Raw genomic sequence first — 19,187 nt, forward strand, 5'->3', positions numbered from 1 at the left:
TTTATACTGTTAAAGTAAACAGTATCTGGTCATGAAGCTAGCAGGGATTGTTTGTTGACTTCTACACTTTTAAATTCTCTTCTCCCACCAAAGTGGGGTGTCAGCATTTGAACTGCCTATTGGAAATGACTCCCACTAATGCTTAAATCCCAGACTGTCCTTGGGAATAACTTGGAGAGTTCTAGTTATCCCAGGGTGTGTCATGCTAGTTAGTCCTGTCAAGGACTACAAGGTTTTAACAAATATGCAGGCATTACATGAATTTGAAAGGTATTAAATAAGTACCACTATTGAAGCTCTGGCTCTAAGTTTATATGTAACCTGTGTAGATGATGAAGCATGCACACGGAGTCTATGCACTGAATACTTCTAGAACATATTGGTGCTCCACAAGGAGAGAGAGGGGAATTGAGCCAGTTTCTACATTATTTTATTGAGTGTGGAGGATGTTTACAGCCACCATTCTCCAAATATTGTAACTTTTTATTCTGCTTGATATAATTTATTACAGTGCTCTGGAGACTTGAAAACACTTGATTGTGTTATCAGATTTGGGACTCAGTTTTCAAAAAGATACACATTGCTGGATTGCCCTACATTTTTTATGAAACTGCAAATCAGGAAATTCTCTCTGTGTACAGAAAAACTACTTGCAAGGGGTTTTTTTTATTGTTTGCTGGGTGGGGTGTGTGTTATGTTTTTAAGACTAATATGATAATTTCCTGTCCTCCACTAAAAAAATATGTTTCTTCTCAGTAACAATACAAAAAAGTTGATCAGATATTAATTGACTATGTTTATTTTTTCTTGTGATGCTGTAAAACTGATTTGCACTACTTCCTGGGATGTCTCTTCCCTTGTTTGTTTTGATTTTTTACAGTGACCTCTTCATTGACTTCCAGAGGAAACCATACAAAAAATGAAATCTAGAGACAAGGACTGTTAAAGTATAGCATGTGATACCAGCTAGGGCTAGATGGGTAACAAAACATTGCCCTCTAAGTGCATTAACAGCAAGACAAATGAAAATGGTAGTCTGCTACTCAGCTTATTATAGGTCAGCCTTCACTAAATAGGTTGACTGCAAAAGATAGTTATTGCAAGTAATACTATCAAAACCCAATGAAATCTCAGATTGCAATACAAAGGGATGTTTTGGTGGTATGTATGCTTTTAATGCCTGGTGATATTTGAAGAATCGGTCTTAAGTAATTTCAGAGCTATTATCAAGATATTTCAGAGAATTTGTGTCTGCCAGGTGTCCTATCAAAAGATTAGGAAAGGACAAACATCAAAGCTGTTATGGAAAAAGAAAGAGAAGTTGGAGAGACTAGTCAATTTGACTTCAATCTCTAGAAAGAAATTTGAAATAAATAAACAAAATATTTGTATGCAGCTGCAAGATAACAGAAGAGTGATCACCCTGAAGAATTTGTCAATAATAAATAGTTACAACCAATCTACCAATCTGGTTTTCTCCTGTGATAGTATAAAACTTCTTGTGGATGGGTGACAGGTGGTTGCTGCAGTGTACCTTGATTCCAGTAAGGTCTATGACATTTCTTGACATTACAATATTTTAAGCAAGTATAATACAGATTTGATTGTGCAGACTTTTTTGGATAATCCAATACTAGGTGTAAATGGTTCACTTTCAAAGCTGACTTATTGAGTGGAAGTCCTGAAGAGGTCTGTCCTGGATCCAGTTCCCTTGAGTAGTTCCTTTACAGTGCATTAGCAAAAGTAAGCCTACTGGTTTTGCAGACACAAAGCTTTAAAATACAGTATTAGACATAAAAATGATATTGACATATTGAAGAATGATCTGAAATACAGAGTGGAAGCCAATTAGTGTGCAGCACATAGGCGAGAATAATTAAGTATATGTAAGAGGCTGTGCAAAACAGCTACAGAAGTTGTTACTTGAAAAGTATCTGGGAAAGGTAAATTCTTTTAGGAAGATTTGGTCCATCTGTTGCCTTGCTAGCACCTGGGGACACCATCCCAGATACCTCTGTCTGTAGCAGTCAGATAGAGATAATAAGAAAAACATGAGATTCATTGTTATGATTTATTATTATGGTTTATTTTTACATTGGTCTGTGGTAATCAGGTACAGGGATGATCAACAGATACCTCCAAAAACCCCATTCATATGTTTTAACTTATATTCCTTTCCCTCCCATATTTTTCCCATTCCCAAATAAGTTATGCACCACTTCTCCATTGGACTTTATTTTGTTCTGATTTTTACATGTGCATGAAACCCATGGTAACTTATGTAAACCTTTCCTTGAAAGTAATGCCTTAATATTAGGGTATTTACATAGATCTCTCATCACATAATACTTGGATGCACCAGCAAGATTCAAAATGAATAGTCCTGAGTAGACTACTGGTTTGTAATACATCCATGATGAGTTAATGGGAACTAAAATATACAAGTTATGCTTGCTTTGTTCAGAAGTTGAAAGACTACTGCAACAGTCATATTGCACTATACGTGAAAACACAGTTCAGACATATATACAAATCTCTGTATGCATTTCATACATTTAAAATACACTGCATTCACTTTTCAGTCTCCAGTTGATAAATTTGTCTTTCCAAACTTCATTAATATCCACATTAGGCCTCGCAATGAATTGATGTTCTCCTAGTCCAGCCACACCGCCTAATAAGTTTACACTATTTATTGTAAACTAAATTGCAGCAGAGCCTTCACAACTACATCAAAATGCTTTTAAATTGTAGAACCATAAATGTGACCAAAATATTTAGAAAATACAGTAAATCATTTTTTTTGCTACACTGTACAGAGAGAACCACTGAATTTTGGAGTCATTGACTAACAAATGATTGTCCAACTGTCTGAGCACTATCAAAACTAGCTGGCTGCAATAAGGCTTTTTACCATCCCATACCAGGTTAACTTCATTTAGTTCACGTGCCTTGCCCTGGCATGGCCACCAATCCCCCACAAGGTTTCAAAAGTTCATCTACTATCTGTGCTGTTTCTTCATCCTCTTCAGGCAAGTCCACCCTGCTTCTTGTCTCTCCTACATCTGGGGCATGCGCTCTCTCCTCCCTCTGCTTCTTCCAAGTCTCTCTTCATCCAGTGTTCCTCTTCCGTACCCCTTAAAGCAATTTAACTACTTAGCAGGATCCAGCCTTAGCTGCACATTATCCACATCAGCCAACCCACCACCCCTGAAGCAAGCCCACAGCTGTAGCTGTATATTATCAATGTTAATTAACCCAGCTTCATTCCTCTACACTTCTACATCTAACAGTTGTCCAGCTGGCCAGCAGCAATTGTCCCCCTGTACTGTGCACTGGTGAGGCCACACCTTGAATCCTGTGTTCAGCTTTGGGCCCCTCACTGCAGGAAGGACTTTGAGGTGCTGGAGCGTGTCCAGAGAAGGGCGACGGGGCTGGGGAAGGGTCTAGAGCACAAGTCCTATGAGGAGCCGCTGAGGGAACTGGGGTTGTTTAGCCTGGAGAAAAGGAGGCTTGGGGGGTGGTGGTGGGGAGGGAGTGGATCTTACTGTTCTCTACAACTACCCGACAGGAGGCTGTAGGCAGGTGGGGGTCGGTCTCTTCTTCCCGGTAACCAGAGACAGGACAAGAGGAAATGGCCTCAAGTTACGCCAGGGGAGGTTTAGATTGGATATGAGGAAAAATTTCTTCACAGAAAGGGTGGTGACGCATTGGAATAGGCTGCCCAGGGAGGTGGTGGAATCACCATCCCTGGAGGTGTTTAAAAAACACATAGATTTGGTGCTTAGGGACATGGTTTAGTGATAGTCTTGGCAGTGCTGGTTCAGTGGTTGGACTTGATGTTCTTAAAGGTCTTTTCCAACCCAAATGTTTCTATGCTTCTATAAGTTTATGATAAAACTTCTAGCACTTTTTTTTTTTTTTTAATCATTATGTACATGAAAGGCCCACTTCCTTTCCCCCCCACTCTGCCCAATATTGGTACTTTTCAAAACATGCCGTCTACCACTTGATTTGGAAAAGACCGCAAAAGAATTACTTAAGCTACTTCAAGATGTACTTTGCTTTGCTTTCTTAATTTTGTATTATTCCATTGTGCTTCATGGTATGGCGCTGTTTTTTAACTTGTGGTTTAAGCTGGTGTCATGTCTGTTATTGTTTCTTATCCCACTTTAATTACATTAAGTGTACCCAGCTGTTCTGACATGTCATACATAGATATCTATTTGATTTACTTTCTTTATTTCCCTCTGGTGTATTTGCATCATTTACTTTTTATAACTATTAAATTAAAAGAACTATATATATAATGTACTGATTACTTTATTAAATGCAACACACGTTAAGTTTCCAGTCATTGCATCATCTAGATGTTTTATTACTACAGGAAAACAGTTAAGTGCAAATAAGAACTTTCATTTATCTGCTATGATTGGATTACATTTTGTTAGTGACTTGTTTTATTTCCTCATAATGAATGCTTTTGGAAAGTAAATTAGAACATGTTAGAAACTTAATAATACATCGATGATGTATGGGTAATTTTCCACACAGTTTCAAATAGCAGTCTCAAATGGATTATGCAGTATAGGAATAAAGTGGCAAAAGCAATGCTGAGAATGGGATAGTTTATAGTACTATGCTTTATAAGCACCCCTTAGAACTTCAAATGGTAGGTTTCAATCCAAATAACAGAAGAGTTTTTGTCCCAGGACTAATATACCCACCCACGTACTGAGAATCTAAGTAGCTTACTTAAGAACCACAAACAGCTTGTTATGAATACCAGCACTTGAGTGTTTTGGAACTTTTTTTCTGTACGGCCTTTGTTGAATTTAATAATTATTCTTTCTCCATTTCTATGTTCTAAATTACCATAAAATAAACTAGTCAATAAAGAAGATGTGTAGAAGTAAAGAATACATTAGATTTTTTAATAAGATGCATAATTTTATTATTTTTCAATATATGCACAAGTTAAAAATTGTGTGATAAAGGAAATTCTTCTATTGTACTTTTTAAAGAACTTTGTGTCTTTATAGGCAAGTATACATTTGGCATCCTCTTTTCTTTATGTTCTTTCCTCTCAAATATTTTTTCATTGATTTTCCTCTCTTTATGTACTTCTATAGTGTTCTTCCTTTTGTTCTTTTCATTTTTTAATTTCATATTTTCTTCTGGTTTATTTTTGATTTTACTAATTGATTTCTTTCTCTTCCTAAATGCCTTTTGCTTTGTCTTTCCACCTTTCCCTTTCATATTCATCAATACTTGGTTTTTAGCTTGCCACCCTGTTATCTGCAGCCCATGCAAATGACGGTAATACAGCTCCGTACCCACTGAGCTCACCATTTCTTCCAGTAGCAATCCTTCTTCAGCTACCTAGCCTGACTATTGCTTCTTCCCCAAAAAAGTATCTCATTTAGTCTTTCATATCTAGTGAATCAATCCATATTTAAATCAACTCAGTCCTTGCTTTCCTCCTAAATATACAAAAATTCTAGCAACAAATGGACAAATAAAACTTGTGTGTCTTCTAGCTGTACTAAATTTCTCTTCCTAGATGCGTGTGTGCTGAAACTTCTGCCAATATTCTGCAGAAATACTCTCCAAATTTTAAATTAATCTACAAATGTGCTAATTGTGGAATTTTTTCACATCATCATTAAAAAAAAAAAAAAAGGAACAAGTTGATGTAGGCATTTATTTTGTAGGTGTCTTTAAAAAAGTTCAGGACATGCTTCAACATTTTCTGTACTGGCACCTTTAATACATAGGTAAATTTTTCATGGTACTAACACACAAACCATAATCTTGGGATATAAAGAGTTTTGGAAGTTATTACTTGCTGGGTTTTTGTTGTTCAGGGGTTTTTTATTATTATTATTACATTGAACTATTATATACTACCTAGTTTTTTCCAGATAAGTTTTTATGTTTATTTTGTGAGGTATTAATTAGCAGACTATTTTTTTCTTAGTTCTGCTGTGAGGTATATAATAGTTTCCTTGTTCCACAAATGGTTTTAAAGGAAATGAAAATTGAAAATCTTTTAATCAGCTTCTGATATCTCTTGGAAATTATAATCAAATCTAGAAACAAAAAGGGTCTCTTTATATTTGTAAGGATTCTAAGTCTTTATATTCGCTTTGATGATCTGTTATTTGTTTTTTCCTGATTGAAGTTCTTGTTTCCTGGAATTGGAGTTTTTGTTCATCATTTCAATCAAGCAGAGTAATATTCAGTGTAATGTATTCAAAATGTAACTGAAGTATTGCTGTTTGGTTTTGTGTAGGCTTTGGATTGAACAAGTGACCTTATCATAGTCCATATAAATAAAGAGTGATATTACAATGTTTTAATGATTCAGTCAGTAGAAAGACCATTCCCCCAAAATCTAGTCCAGTGAATGTTATTTTTGTTTGTTTGTTTGTTTTTACTGAGGTTGAAAGAGATTTCAACATACAGAACAGCTTAACATTATTGTAGCTATTAATAATTATAAAAATCTGCTTGTTGTATGCAGAATGGTATACTTCAAACCAGGTCTCTTCGTTCAGATCTACCACAGGTAGACTGGTCGCAGTATGGTGTGACTGCAATAAAAATAGTAATAATGCAGTTCCATTTCAGTCAAACACTTAGAACACATGTCCAAAAAAATATGTCTTCAGCCAGTTAGAAAATGCAGTCTACTGTTTGTAGCTAAAAACATACTCTGGATACTTTTTTTAATAAAAACATAAAAAAATTATCCAGATTAAGTGCTACATTAAATTGAGGCTACAACATTTGGCGCTCCTATCACATCTTGCAGCCATAGGTAAGAGTAGAACAACGATAGGGCCTTCACACAAATCCCATGAAATAAGTAAAGGAAATCCTTCCCATTTTACAGATGGAAAACTTTAACATAAAGCACGTTTTCACTGAGAAAAAAGAATCTCATTTTACTTCAGCGAGAGAAATTCAGCGCCCTTTTTCTAAGTTTAGACTTATTCAAAGGAAGTGTGATTGTCTTCTGCACTACTGTGGGTACTTAGGACCAGTGCTTACAGGCCAACCTGTGGTTTCTGTCAGCGAGATAAATCAAGTTTTTCTGTCAATCACAGGAAATTACATGTGTGTTTTGAAATGAAAATACAATCTTGATAAGCAGAATTCCTGTCTTCTAGTACCATCCTGCCCCAAGTTTCAACTAAGAACTTCATGTTTTCCTTCTTTTAGTATATTAAATGAACATCATTGGTTTGCAACAAGATATATGGCTATATTTCTCAGAACATGTCATGTTTGCTTTAATAGATGAAGTTTGATGAACCTTGCCAAGTTGCAGACCTTATCTATGACTTAGTTATGCCATTTGACATTGTGGATAATTCCGAAATCATTTGGTGCTGTAAGAATAAATGGTGATGATAATTATGACGAACAAAGAACATAATAGAAAGCCATATCCTTTGCTTATCTGTTTATCAATTTAATCAGTAAACTACCTTTTAAGAAGGGATTTTAATACTGTTAAATTTTAATAAATGGTGTCCATATGCAAGTCAGAAAACAAGACTTTATGAACGTAAAGGAGAATATGGTATTGTTTGTGCCCTGTGATTTGGACATTATTTTTCTTTGTATGTATCATTTGATATTATATACCACACTGATAAACTCAATATGTAATATAGTTTGTTGTAGTAGTATATTTTCTTAAAGTAATAAAGTGTCTGAACGTCCCGTTTCTACACGTTTGCAGACTACTATAGAAATAATGTTTTGGTGAAAGTTGTTGGATTTACAGAGTAGCAAACTGAGAACTGGAAGGATTACTGTATTTGTTGTGCTGTTTCTTAGATCTTCTTGAAATGTTAATGTTGGAGCTCAGTAGAAGAGCACAGAGCAGGATTGTCTAGCTCAACATATTATTATTTATTTCTTAATAGATTGAGTAGTAAGAGACATCATTGGTACATTAAATAAAAAAGATTAGAAAACTATGTGTGAGATTTTTATTATGTGAGTATGATCATGCATCTGTACTATTAGCTACTCCCTGTCCATTATTTCCACCATTGTGCTCTGTTGCTAGTAACAATAGGTGTGCACACTGGGCTTTCAGTAGAAAAGTATTACTGAGATCACCACATTTTCCCCAATTCTATCAATAGAGCAAATACTGAAGTTTTCATTCAGTTTAATGAATGCCGCCTCCATGCTGTTTCCTATGACATCCAGTGAAGCTCTGTGGCTTCAGTATATTCACAAGTGCTATGACATTTCTGTCCCTGTGTAACTCAATATTTTCCGTAAGTGTAGCCTTAATTGAAAATGAGCAAGCTTATCAGTGATAGCTATATATTCAGATTGGTGGATCACTCTAGATTAAAGTACCTGTTGCAACAGCAGTATATTCCTCTTAATGTATGCAAAATGATGTCTAAAATGTGGGGGGTTTTTTGTTATTTTTGGTGGGTAACTACATTAATGGTATTCTACTATGCTATGGCATTATTCCTTTATAAATTTGAATTTAGTTCAAAAAGGACGCATGCAGTTTTACTTCTGAGTTTTATTTTTCTTAAAATTAATTTATCTGAAATATAAAGACACATATTGTAATACTGTTAGAGCAAAGTTGTGTAAGAACTGAATTTAACTTCTAAATCTATAAGGAAATAAATTGTAATAAGATAAAGTATATATAAAAAAATGTATATAAACTCTGAAAGACAACCAGTATGACAAAGACACTTGTTAACAGTGGCAAACATGAACATATAGAAAGTTATTTGATTTCAGATAAATCTAGTGATTTGTTCAGATGTTTTTCTTTAGAGTTACATGTATCAGAAGAAATTTCAGAATGTCCAGGTTTTGACTGTGCTGTAGATAACATAGGATCATGCTTTTTGTAAACTGCTGGCTCAGGTTTTCTGCTGGCTCAAGTGAGATTCTGCTGAGACATAAAAAGGTGGCTTTTTTAAATGGTGATTATTTCAGACAAGACTCACACAACCTGTAATGCAAGTTTAAGTCTGTTCAAGGACTTCTGACACACTGGCCTGATACCATATACTTCAAGATTAGCCGGAGGGGGGAAGTTAAACAAGAAGAAGTGGATGATACATCCAATTCTAATATTACCACTCTTCCTTGTGGAAAGACTTGACCAGTCCAGCTATATCTTATGCTACACTGAAAAATAGAGCTTTAATTTTCAATTATTTTCTTTTACAGGTCATACATATGGGATGGGTAAATGAGAAACTTGAAGGAACTGATTCATCTCAGCTCTACACGTTCAAGTTTCTGGCACTGAAGGGTTCATCCTTCTACATTTTCAGCACTCCACCGGTAAAAAAATAATATTTTTTTGACTGTTTCATTGTAAACAGAAACCTGTTTGTTACATCTGGATTTGTTTTTCCTTACCAAGTGAGGTTGTCAGCTGACATTTCAGAAGAAGTTAAATCCATAGCTGGCTTTGAAGTTTAATAAGCTTTAGATATTTAAACTCTTTCAAGGTCCTCTGAAAATCTTACTGTACTGATAGTACCAAGAATTCCTAACAGAGAGTAAGTCTTTTACTTCTTAAAGGTGTGTAGTTCAGATTTTTTCTCTGTTTGGTTAGGTCAAATATTTCCTACCTTATTTTTTCTATGGTATTTTTGTAGATGTAATGAGTTTGTAGTTACTCTGTTTTCTTAAAGACAAGGTGTGTCATGAAATACACCATCCATACTACTAATAGATACTTGATTTTGCACACAGGCAAAGGAATGAAATGTTACAGAGTATCCAATGCTAAATGTAGAGTTTGAACAAATGAAATTATCTTCCTTTGATAATTTTCATAGCTAGTAACAAGAATTATATTTCACAATAGATGACTTACCTAATACTTCTCTAAGATAACCCTAATAAAGTTAATTTAAAAGAATGAAACATAAATGAGCTGTAGAATTCTAAACTCTTAAAAAGTGACCCATACTTACCACATGGTATTGTTTTATCATTTCTTTTTTCTCCAGAGCGCCTTTGCTTTAAACAAACCAAAAAAAAAAGAATAAAATGTGTAAATAGAATGCAATTTCAATTCTACAGCTTCCTTTTGGTTTTGCCCAGAAGGTGATCAGTCTCCCTGTTTCTTCAGATGATCCAAAGAAAATCTGATCCTTCACATGCATACCATGTGCAGTACTTTGGGAAGAACATACTCTTAGAAACTTATTTGTGAAACTCAATGAGAAGCAATCAGTAACATTTTCTCTCTCTCTAAAATGAAATTCTAGATCCAATGATTCCTATTAACTTCAAGCATTTTTAAATGGCCAATAGTTTTATTTTTAAAATGAGACAACACATATGGGAAAAGTTCTTTTCCTCTCTAAAAAATTATTTGTCTATATGTTAAGTCAAGGAACTAAAATTTGAAGCAATTAGTACAATCCAATTAAAATGCAAAACCAATACAAGAATATTAAACAAATAAATAACACACCACATGAATGCTTTTCCTTTATAAAATTTAATTATCACTTTCAGACCTGTCTTTGAGGAAACATTTTTTATATAATTAAAACTATCCATCTACATGATACTAATTAGGGCTAAACTACTTCATTTATCATGTTCAGCACTCTGCTGAGAACAGACAAGTGAGGATGCATGTTTGGTAGTATTCACACCATGTTACTTGTCAGTATCTACTACACTCTATTGCGTTTCTGCACGATTTTTTTGTAGAAAAAGTGGCTTTTCAAAAAATGAATGAAGGCGACCTCCTTGGTCAATGTGTTATGTAATCCAAGTACTCAGATACACCAGGAAATGTGACAAAGCCTGTAAATTATAAAACCTGTTGACTAGTTTTCTTGCTATTTAATCGTTCCACAGATGTTTTATACCGGGGAAGGGGGGCTGGGGGCGGGGAACAACACCAAAAAAACAGGAAATTGGCAATTTCCAGCAACCACCCTGGAGAATTCTAACCTGGATCTAAAGCAACACTTTGAAGCTGTTATCAAAGTCCTGAGGGCACCCTCAGCCCTGACTGTCCCTGAACCCCTTCCCTGGGGCTCCCCCCACCCTTCCCACAATGCAGGACCCCACTGCAGCCCCCGTGTGGGTGTCAGCCCCTGCCCCAGCCACACAGCAGGACTGGTCTCCAGCTGCCCACAGCCATGTTTTGCTCAGCCATAGGTGCCAGCGAGCCAGGCCTACCTGTCGGCCTGCTTCCAGGCCCGGCCTCAGCCCATCCCTGTCCCCAGGGAGGTGCCTGGTGCCCAGAACTGGGGCTGCCCCCAGTCCCTGTGGCTGCCCTGCTCCTGGCTGGGACATGTACTGAGCCTGGCTGAGATGAGGGTAACTTCCTTCGTAGCATCCCATGTGGCACTGGATTTCTCATTTGTGACTAAAACAGTGCTAACGCACCAGTGGGTTTGGCTGATGCTGAGCAGCACCTGCACGGCCTTTCTGTTTCTCACAGTGCCCACCCAGTGAGTAGGCCAGGGGTGAGCAAGAGGCTGGGAGGGGACATGGCCAGGACAGCTGACCCAAATAGGCCAAAAGGGATATTACATACCATAAAACATCATGCCCAGCAATAGAAAATGGGGATTTGGTCTTCAAAAATAGCCATTGCTTGGAGACTGGCTGGGCATTGACCTGCTTGGGGCGGGCAGGTGCAATCACCTTTGCATTGCTTCTTTTTTCCTCCTTCCATCACTTATGAAACTGTCTTTATCTTGACCCACAAGTTTTCTTGCTTTTGCTCTTCCTTTTCTCTCCTGTATCCCACTGTGGGGAGATGGGAGTTAGCAAGTGGCTGTATAGGTCCTTAGCTGTTGACCAAGGTCAACCCACTACAGGGCGATGGGATGTCCCTGCCCTGCCAGACCCGAGGCAAGCTCCTGTGGCTCCTGGGGAGCTATCAACCCACACTGTGCCTGGACACTGCTTCTGTGTCACATGTCCCGGTTCTGTAGCTGGAAAAGCAAGTCCCCACACAAAGCCATGCATAGAGCTGATTCGCTATTTTTAGAGATATTTAATAGTACGGCTCTTACCATTACTCCTACTGACTTTTATTTACTGTGTTAAGTGAAACATTAAAAAATGGATTGTCCAGTCACAAAAATACAGATGTTTTAACTTGGTTGATCTTTAGAAGATAAGTTTAATACATTTTATTTCAGAGACGTTTCTGTAATGTTACTGCTGTTTGTATACTGAATCAATGTAGTGTATATCAATGTAGTGTGCGCAGATTTGATGATCTACAAGTCAAACAGTTATCTTTAGTTGTAATGACCTTACCTATAACTTTATAACTGCTTGTAAAAGGATCTGGTACAATTTCTACTCTTTTTCTATTTAATTGTGTGGAAAAGATGATATGAATGTAAATACAGCTGCTAACTTTTGTAAGAATGGAAAACATAGTTACCCGTGGGCAAAAATAAAGAAAAATGTGGAAAAAATGTGGCTATTATAATATGAAATACATCACTATGTCAAGTAATATTCTATTTATACTCCATTTCAACAATATATCAGATGATGTTTCCAAAAATGTAGAAGCTTCACCATACAAGTAAATATCAGGAACAGTGCGATTAGCAGAGAATGATCTTTCTGCATCCCTAAAGTGGCTTATCTGATAGCATTTAAGGAATTTAGATTTCATTTGCAGATTGCTATATTAGAATTGTGACACATTTCTGAAAACTGCATATGTAAAAAACACAATTGAACAAATAGAAATTATTCTTGTGTTAATAAATATACAAACAGTATATTACATTCTAAAAGCCTCTGATAAATTTTTGTCACTATTCAGATCTTGAAAAGGTTCTGGATCTATATCATAGGAGAAATTGGGGAGACAATATTCAAAATAGTCATTCAAAATGAAACTGGTTTTATGTCATTAAAGATTTGCAGAGAAATTGAGTGCTTTGTTTGTATGGAATATGGGTTATATGTAGGGGAGGATTGTGCTGTTTGATTTTCTGTCTTCCTCATAGTTCAGTATGTTTTTTAAATTCAAGTCTTCAAGTCGCCACATCTTTGGACCTGTTATGTTATTTATGGACCCTTAATTACAAAACTCTTTTTTCAACATGATTAAATAAATAACACTGAAGTGGTTTACATGAAAGCAGCTAAGCAATCACTGTTTTAAGAAAAGGAATAAATACAAGAATAATGTGAAACAGAAATAATTTCACCTTTGAAAAACTCTATAGAGAAGAAAGCTTGCGTAAAATAATTAGCATGAGCACTGCTTTGAGTGTTAGAGTACTGCTATGTAAGTTCTAGATAGTTGTATTTATAATTTACATTATACATAATGTCAATGTAACATATTAGGAAAGAAATGACAGTGAGTTGGAGGGCATATATTTGACCATGAATGCTTTTGGTGAACTTTCCAACTTTACACACAGTTCTTCATTTATTTTGTTCACATATTTGCTAGGATCCGACTGCTCTTTTTATACCATTGAGTTTCAGTTGGTTTGAACATCTTTAGGCTTCTTATACTGCTATCATAGTTCATCTCAAGAAGATTTCTTGATGTTATTTTTTTTTACTTTTTAGTATCTTTTAATACTTTTTTAAAGTTATACTTGGCTTATTTTTTTTCACTGAAGAGTGAAGAGACAAGTGAAATTAATTACTCCTGAAGTAAAAGTATTTCAACTTTTGCCTAGAGCTTTTTAGTACTTCTAGGTGGGTTGGATACTTCTACTTAATTGTCAGATAGTGCAACATTCTCTGTATTCCAATAATAAGTAATTTTTATTTAATATTATTATATAATAATTTAATATTATATTAATATATAATAGTATAATAATATATATATTAACATAAATACTTTGATCTTTCTTTTCCTTAAGCTTTACTCTTTATATATGTATTCAATTTTATAGTATTTGGAGGGGCACTGGAGATTTGTAGAATCAGATTCAGTGTTCATAGAAAGTCAGAGTATGTTATGTTCCCTTTGACTTCAGTGAGTTTTGAAGCGTGATTCTCTTTTACATGCACCCTATATTTGTTTCTCATGTCTAGTCAATCCTTTAATGCTGATCTCTGAATAGGCATGAAATTCTTTTATGCCTATTTTATAATTATTTTATAATAGAATTCTTTTCTAGGGAGTAACTTTTTTGGTTTGTTTACTACATGTATGTGTCAAAATCAATTTAACTGTTTTCTCTTTATTTTAAATCATAACTTTTTAAAGAAAAATCAATGATTAACACAGAAATTTATTATATTTGGAATATGAGCCTGAACTGATGCTGTGATCACTTGGTCTAAGTAAAACTATGTTTTATTAGTTTACTTATTTCCAGAAATCCAATGTAATGCCTGTTCTTATAACATGAGGAACTTACAGAAACTCACACTGAAGTAAAAAGCACTTCTGCAACACTTGGCACTTTGGTAACTCTACACACTTCTTTCAGTCTCTCATTATGGACTTAAAATTGTAACTGCAGATTCCTGTTTTTCTCTCTGTTAATTTTTATTATCTCTGTGATCAGCTCAGTGTTCTCTGTGAATTTACAAATGTGTTCATTTTACAATCTTTCTGAAAGGGTTAATATAACCAAATATCTACAAATCCAAGTATTCAATACATAACATAATGCATTGAGTTAGCTAAGGAGTTGGTCTTCCAATAATAATAATAACAACATTCAGGTACTGTTGGTAATAAATACATTTATTATAAAATGGTAGAGATACCATTTTAATTGTAGACATGCTATGATCTAAGAAAACTATAATTAATTTCAGCTGTCTCTTTGGATTCCAGTATCCCTTTGTATTATGTTTGTTTCCTCTCCTTAAAATAATTATCAACATATAATTCATGTTCTCCTGATGACCTTGCACACTATGATAGTCAGACTGTTTCACTCTTGACTTTAAGTATGGTAACCTTTCTCTGACATACACAGTAGAAGAAAATCTTGGCTTGTATAGGTGCTGACAGTTACCATCGTCACTAGCTATCTCTGCTGAAAAAGTCATAAGAGGTTACTGAGAGTCAAAGGATGAAAGAGAAGCACAGGATAATGGGGAGAAGGCTGAAGTATTCAGAGTGAATTTAATGGCACAGAAGTGTCACTGTTGTCCATGGTAGCATCATTAATAGCAGCAAAGAACCCCAGCAGTTTAGGAATCAATCCCCAGTCTTCAGGAAACAAAACAAATTATATGAGCAAATGAAAGTTCAGTTATGTCTCAACAGCTTTCAGGTTATAACCTATGTCACTAAGTTCAGTTTTATAAACAGCAGGTTAAGTTGGTGCTTATGCTTTTGTATCTTGTCTAGCCACTAACAGAAATGAAGGGTTCTCCTGCTTTTAACTGAGATTGAAAAGAACCTTTCGCTTCAAGAAATTCAAGACCAAGTAATGAACTTGCCACCATTCTAGGCTGTAAACCTTATTTTGCCAGAAAGGCAAAATGAAGATCCCTTTTGAGGATCAACAATAATGGGCCAAAACCTGTATTGTTTAATTATTTTATTTTCAGAACAGCGATCAAAGTAAAAAATATTTCCCTGTATATAACATTGAGCAAAGACGTGCAGTACTTGCTTTATGTGAGCATGTTTGAATGTATAATGTTCCTTTATGAATCAGCTTTGTAATTCTTCAGTTTCAATTTTCTAAACTTGTGTTATTTCTTCATTGTAGCAACAATTGAAAAGCAAAACTAAAAATAATATACTGAATGGACCTTACTAGAAGGAAAAGAGTAACAGAAATCTAAAAATTATAAATGTTTGGCTCTAAAAATTGCTACATTTTATGAAGTGATAGCAGGAAAAGTCGAATATCTAAAGTGGTTAAAAGTTAATTTCCTAAAGCATCCAACATTAGATTTAAATTTCACAAAGTTCCTTTAAAGTAGTATTACATACTTTTAAAGGTAGCTGTATGTAATGTTTTGATCTTGAGTTTATGAGAAAATGCTCATAATAAAACAGAATGAGGAGGTATATAACATGCTTTTAAATATTCTACTTTATGCATTGCATTCAAATTATGTTTTTCATTTCACTGGTAAAATAGAAAAAGTGTCAGATGGAGAACCCTAGAATATGACTCCCTTTATATCCTTAAAAGACGTGATGATAGAACTTCCTCTTCTAGAAGTCTTCAGTCCCATTTGCAGTAGGTGATTTATCTCATCTAAACTTAGTCGTCTCAAAGTTCAAGATCTAATCTAAAGTTAGAGCAACTGGGAGAAAGCACTGTCTTTTGTTCTTTTTTTTTTCTTTCTCCTTTCTCAATATGTTGAAGTTAAGATTAGATTATTAGGAATTAGATTAGGTTGTTAGATTAGATGCCTCTGATGTATAGACTTAAATGGGATGCTTTCCACATAAAGAAGAAAGAATTCAGGTAAATTCTGAAACACACTGCTTTGAAACACGTGGCTGTGAGGTCTACTTGATAATAATGTTCATTAATTTCAATTGGAGTGGACATAAAAGCATATAAGATTAGAAAGACACTAACACCAGGTTCACGTGACTCGTACAACAGCTCTCTGAAATAACACTTAATAACCAGAAGTCACATCAGTCTGCTCCTAAGTGTTGTAGTGGTTTGGATTTTCATCATTTTATTACCATTTTTCTTAATGGTTTAGAATTTATAAATACCTGGAAATTAAACTTAAATTTTAAAAAACTCATGTTGATCTTCATGTAAAACATCAGGAACATTATTTATTATAGGTGAAGTATGTGCTACTGTGAATACAGAGAAAAATAATCTGTTATTGAATTTCATAGTTTTTTCCTAGTTACATTTCATCCACAGAAGCCAGATGTTTTGCAGCCATATTTTGCTTTACCTAAATAATTTAATTTAATTTTTATCCTTTCTTCCTTTTGGGAGGGAGGCAAGAACAGGGCAAAGCTGCATCTGCCCTGCTATTTTGAAGTATCCATGTTGCTATTAGAGACACCCAAACACTTATTTCCATGAGCTAAAAGCCTCAGACTTACAATTTAGTCAAATTCTTCATATATCTATGCAGCCATCCCTGTGCATTCACCAAGAGCTAGATTTTGCTTTAAAATATAAGCAAAATGATGCATATTACCCTTGTATTTTTCCTATGTATAGGTTCTTTGTTTTTTTCTTAAACTACATAGACTAGGTACTGTTTTTAAAAGAAAACAGATTATCACATTGTATCAACTAGAATTTAGGAGAAAACTTCAAACATCATTTTAACTGTCAAACCTTAACAGCCTGTCATGTCACAGGACTAAGTGATGAAATCAAAAGGAAACAAAAATGTCTTTTCATATTCATTGTTAAGCACACAGTTGACACCCTTCTTAATTTCAAATATTGCAATCACATGGTCCCTTTCGTTTTTTAGTATAAATTTTAAGTTATTGGTGCATTACTGTATGCCAACTCAAACCTGAATTTAAGAAAAAATTTTGGTCTGTTCATTGTAAGATTTTTTTAAAATGGAGACATGAAGCTGAATTACTCTGGGTTTGAGACAAGTTGTCTATGTTAACATATTGGAAAATAAATATGCTTATGTAACTCACCACAGATATTACAAAGAGGTTTCCATCATACTGTAGTAATAACGGGAAAAAACCAATGAAATTATTTAATAGTTTTTAGTTATAGTAAGACTCCTGTAGATGCTGTTTCTGTAAAACTGAATGCTATTTCACAGTCTTTTCTTAATGATGGATATTAAATGTAGAAACATGTCAATATTTAGAGCATCCAGTAGGATAATGATGAGTGGAAACTTAAATTTTTTTTTCATCTGTACATGATTTTAGAATAAATAATGTGTTTTTAATATTTCTTTTGATATTATAGGTAAGCACACTAGACTGGGTACGAGCTGAAAAAATCTATAACCTCTGTGAGGTTCTATTTAAAATTCACAAGGTAGGTTTCCTAACAATCATAATATTGTGTAGTAAAGAAAGCTTGCCTTTTCCTGTTAATAATAAGCTCAAGTTAATCTTAACTAGGAGTAGCTAACATTCAAATAATTCATCTGTTGTAAAAAAAACTATTTGTAATTGCTAGTGCATTAGCTATGCAAGTATAAAAATACATGGAAAATGGATTAAGCTCTAAGCGAGCAAGTTATGAAAATGCTTCCATACTGAAGAAAATTTTCAGTATTCAAGCTGGTTGTATGAAGTCTAGGTGAGACACACAGCTAAGCATAATGAAGCTGAATACTGCTTTTTTCTTCGTGGGTCAGATTTTTGAGTGAATGTAATAAAGAATGCTTTTGCTATAATTCCTGTTCTCTATAAATATACTTTTATTTCTTTTCAGTAAATAGAAGTAGAAATTTATGTCCCTTTTAGGTCAAGTGTAGTTTGCAAATGTTATAGTAGGTGTTACCTTACAAAAGGCAATATGGTGCATTTGTGTACTATAGAATTCTTCATGGTTTTTGCCCACCACCTAGAGAAAGTGTCATTTTTTCTTTTTAACTTGTCTCAAGCAAGGATTTTGGGTAAAACCTTGGCAGTCTGTTTAAATAATTGACTTACAGAAGATATTTTCTTATAAGTTGCATCAGATAAATTAGTTTATTTCTCTACCACCTAATCAAAAGCTACTTTGCAGGTGAGGTAAGGCTAGATGAAAGCTTACTAGCCTAAGAGAGTAAAATCAAATATATTATTGGGAGCAGGGGGGGTGATCAGTCTTTTCAGATAAAGTGTTGTTTCACTGAAAAATTACAGATCATCTTCAGTTCTCATCAGCCCCTCTCTCTGCTGTTTGTCCTTTGACCATGTACTAATGTGGAGAAGGTTGTTCCTCAGTTCCCTTTACAGATCCTGATTTAACCATGTGCCAAAGAACTGCTTAAGTTTTTTTGGTTTAGTTGTGGGATGTTTTTTTCTGATACAACACAGTTATTCGGGACAATTTACAGAAGGAAAAGTGAAAATGAAAAAAAATAATCTTAGACCTGACAACACTCCATTCCTCTTTACTCCCCTTTTCGGCATAGAGGGAAATGATCTGTTGCACTAAATGACCATATTCTTCAAAGAATGGGGTGGCAGGGAGTTTCCATTCCTGACTACTCAAACTACTTGTCCCACACTGACTTTCAACAACATGGGCATGTTTCCACACCAA

The 19,187-nt window shown here is 34.8% G+C and overlaps 1 protein-coding gene across 1 annotated transcript in view; it reads left to right on the forward strand.

Annotated features, from left to right (window-relative positions):
* The window catches only part of SNTG2 (syntrophin gamma 2), a 268,490-nt gene that overhangs the window by 213,056 nt on the left and 36,247 nt on the right, over positions 1 to 19,187 (forward strand). Inside the window, exons 12-13 of the mRNA XM_056343881.1 lie at positions 9,235 to 9,351; positions 17,895 to 17,966. Coding sequence (XP_056199856.1) covers positions 9,235 to 9,351; positions 17,895 to 17,966 — 189 coding nt within the window. The remainder of the gene's footprint in view (positions 1 to 9,234; positions 9,352 to 17,894; positions 17,967 to 19,187) is intronic.

Source organism: Falco biarmicus, chromosome 6 (assembly GCF_023638135.1).
Source record: "Falco biarmicus isolate bFalBia1 chromosome 6, bFalBia1.pri, whole genome shotgun sequence".
Taxonomy (NCBI): Eukaryota; Metazoa; Chordata; class Aves; order Falconiformes; family Falconidae; genus Falco; species Falco biarmicus.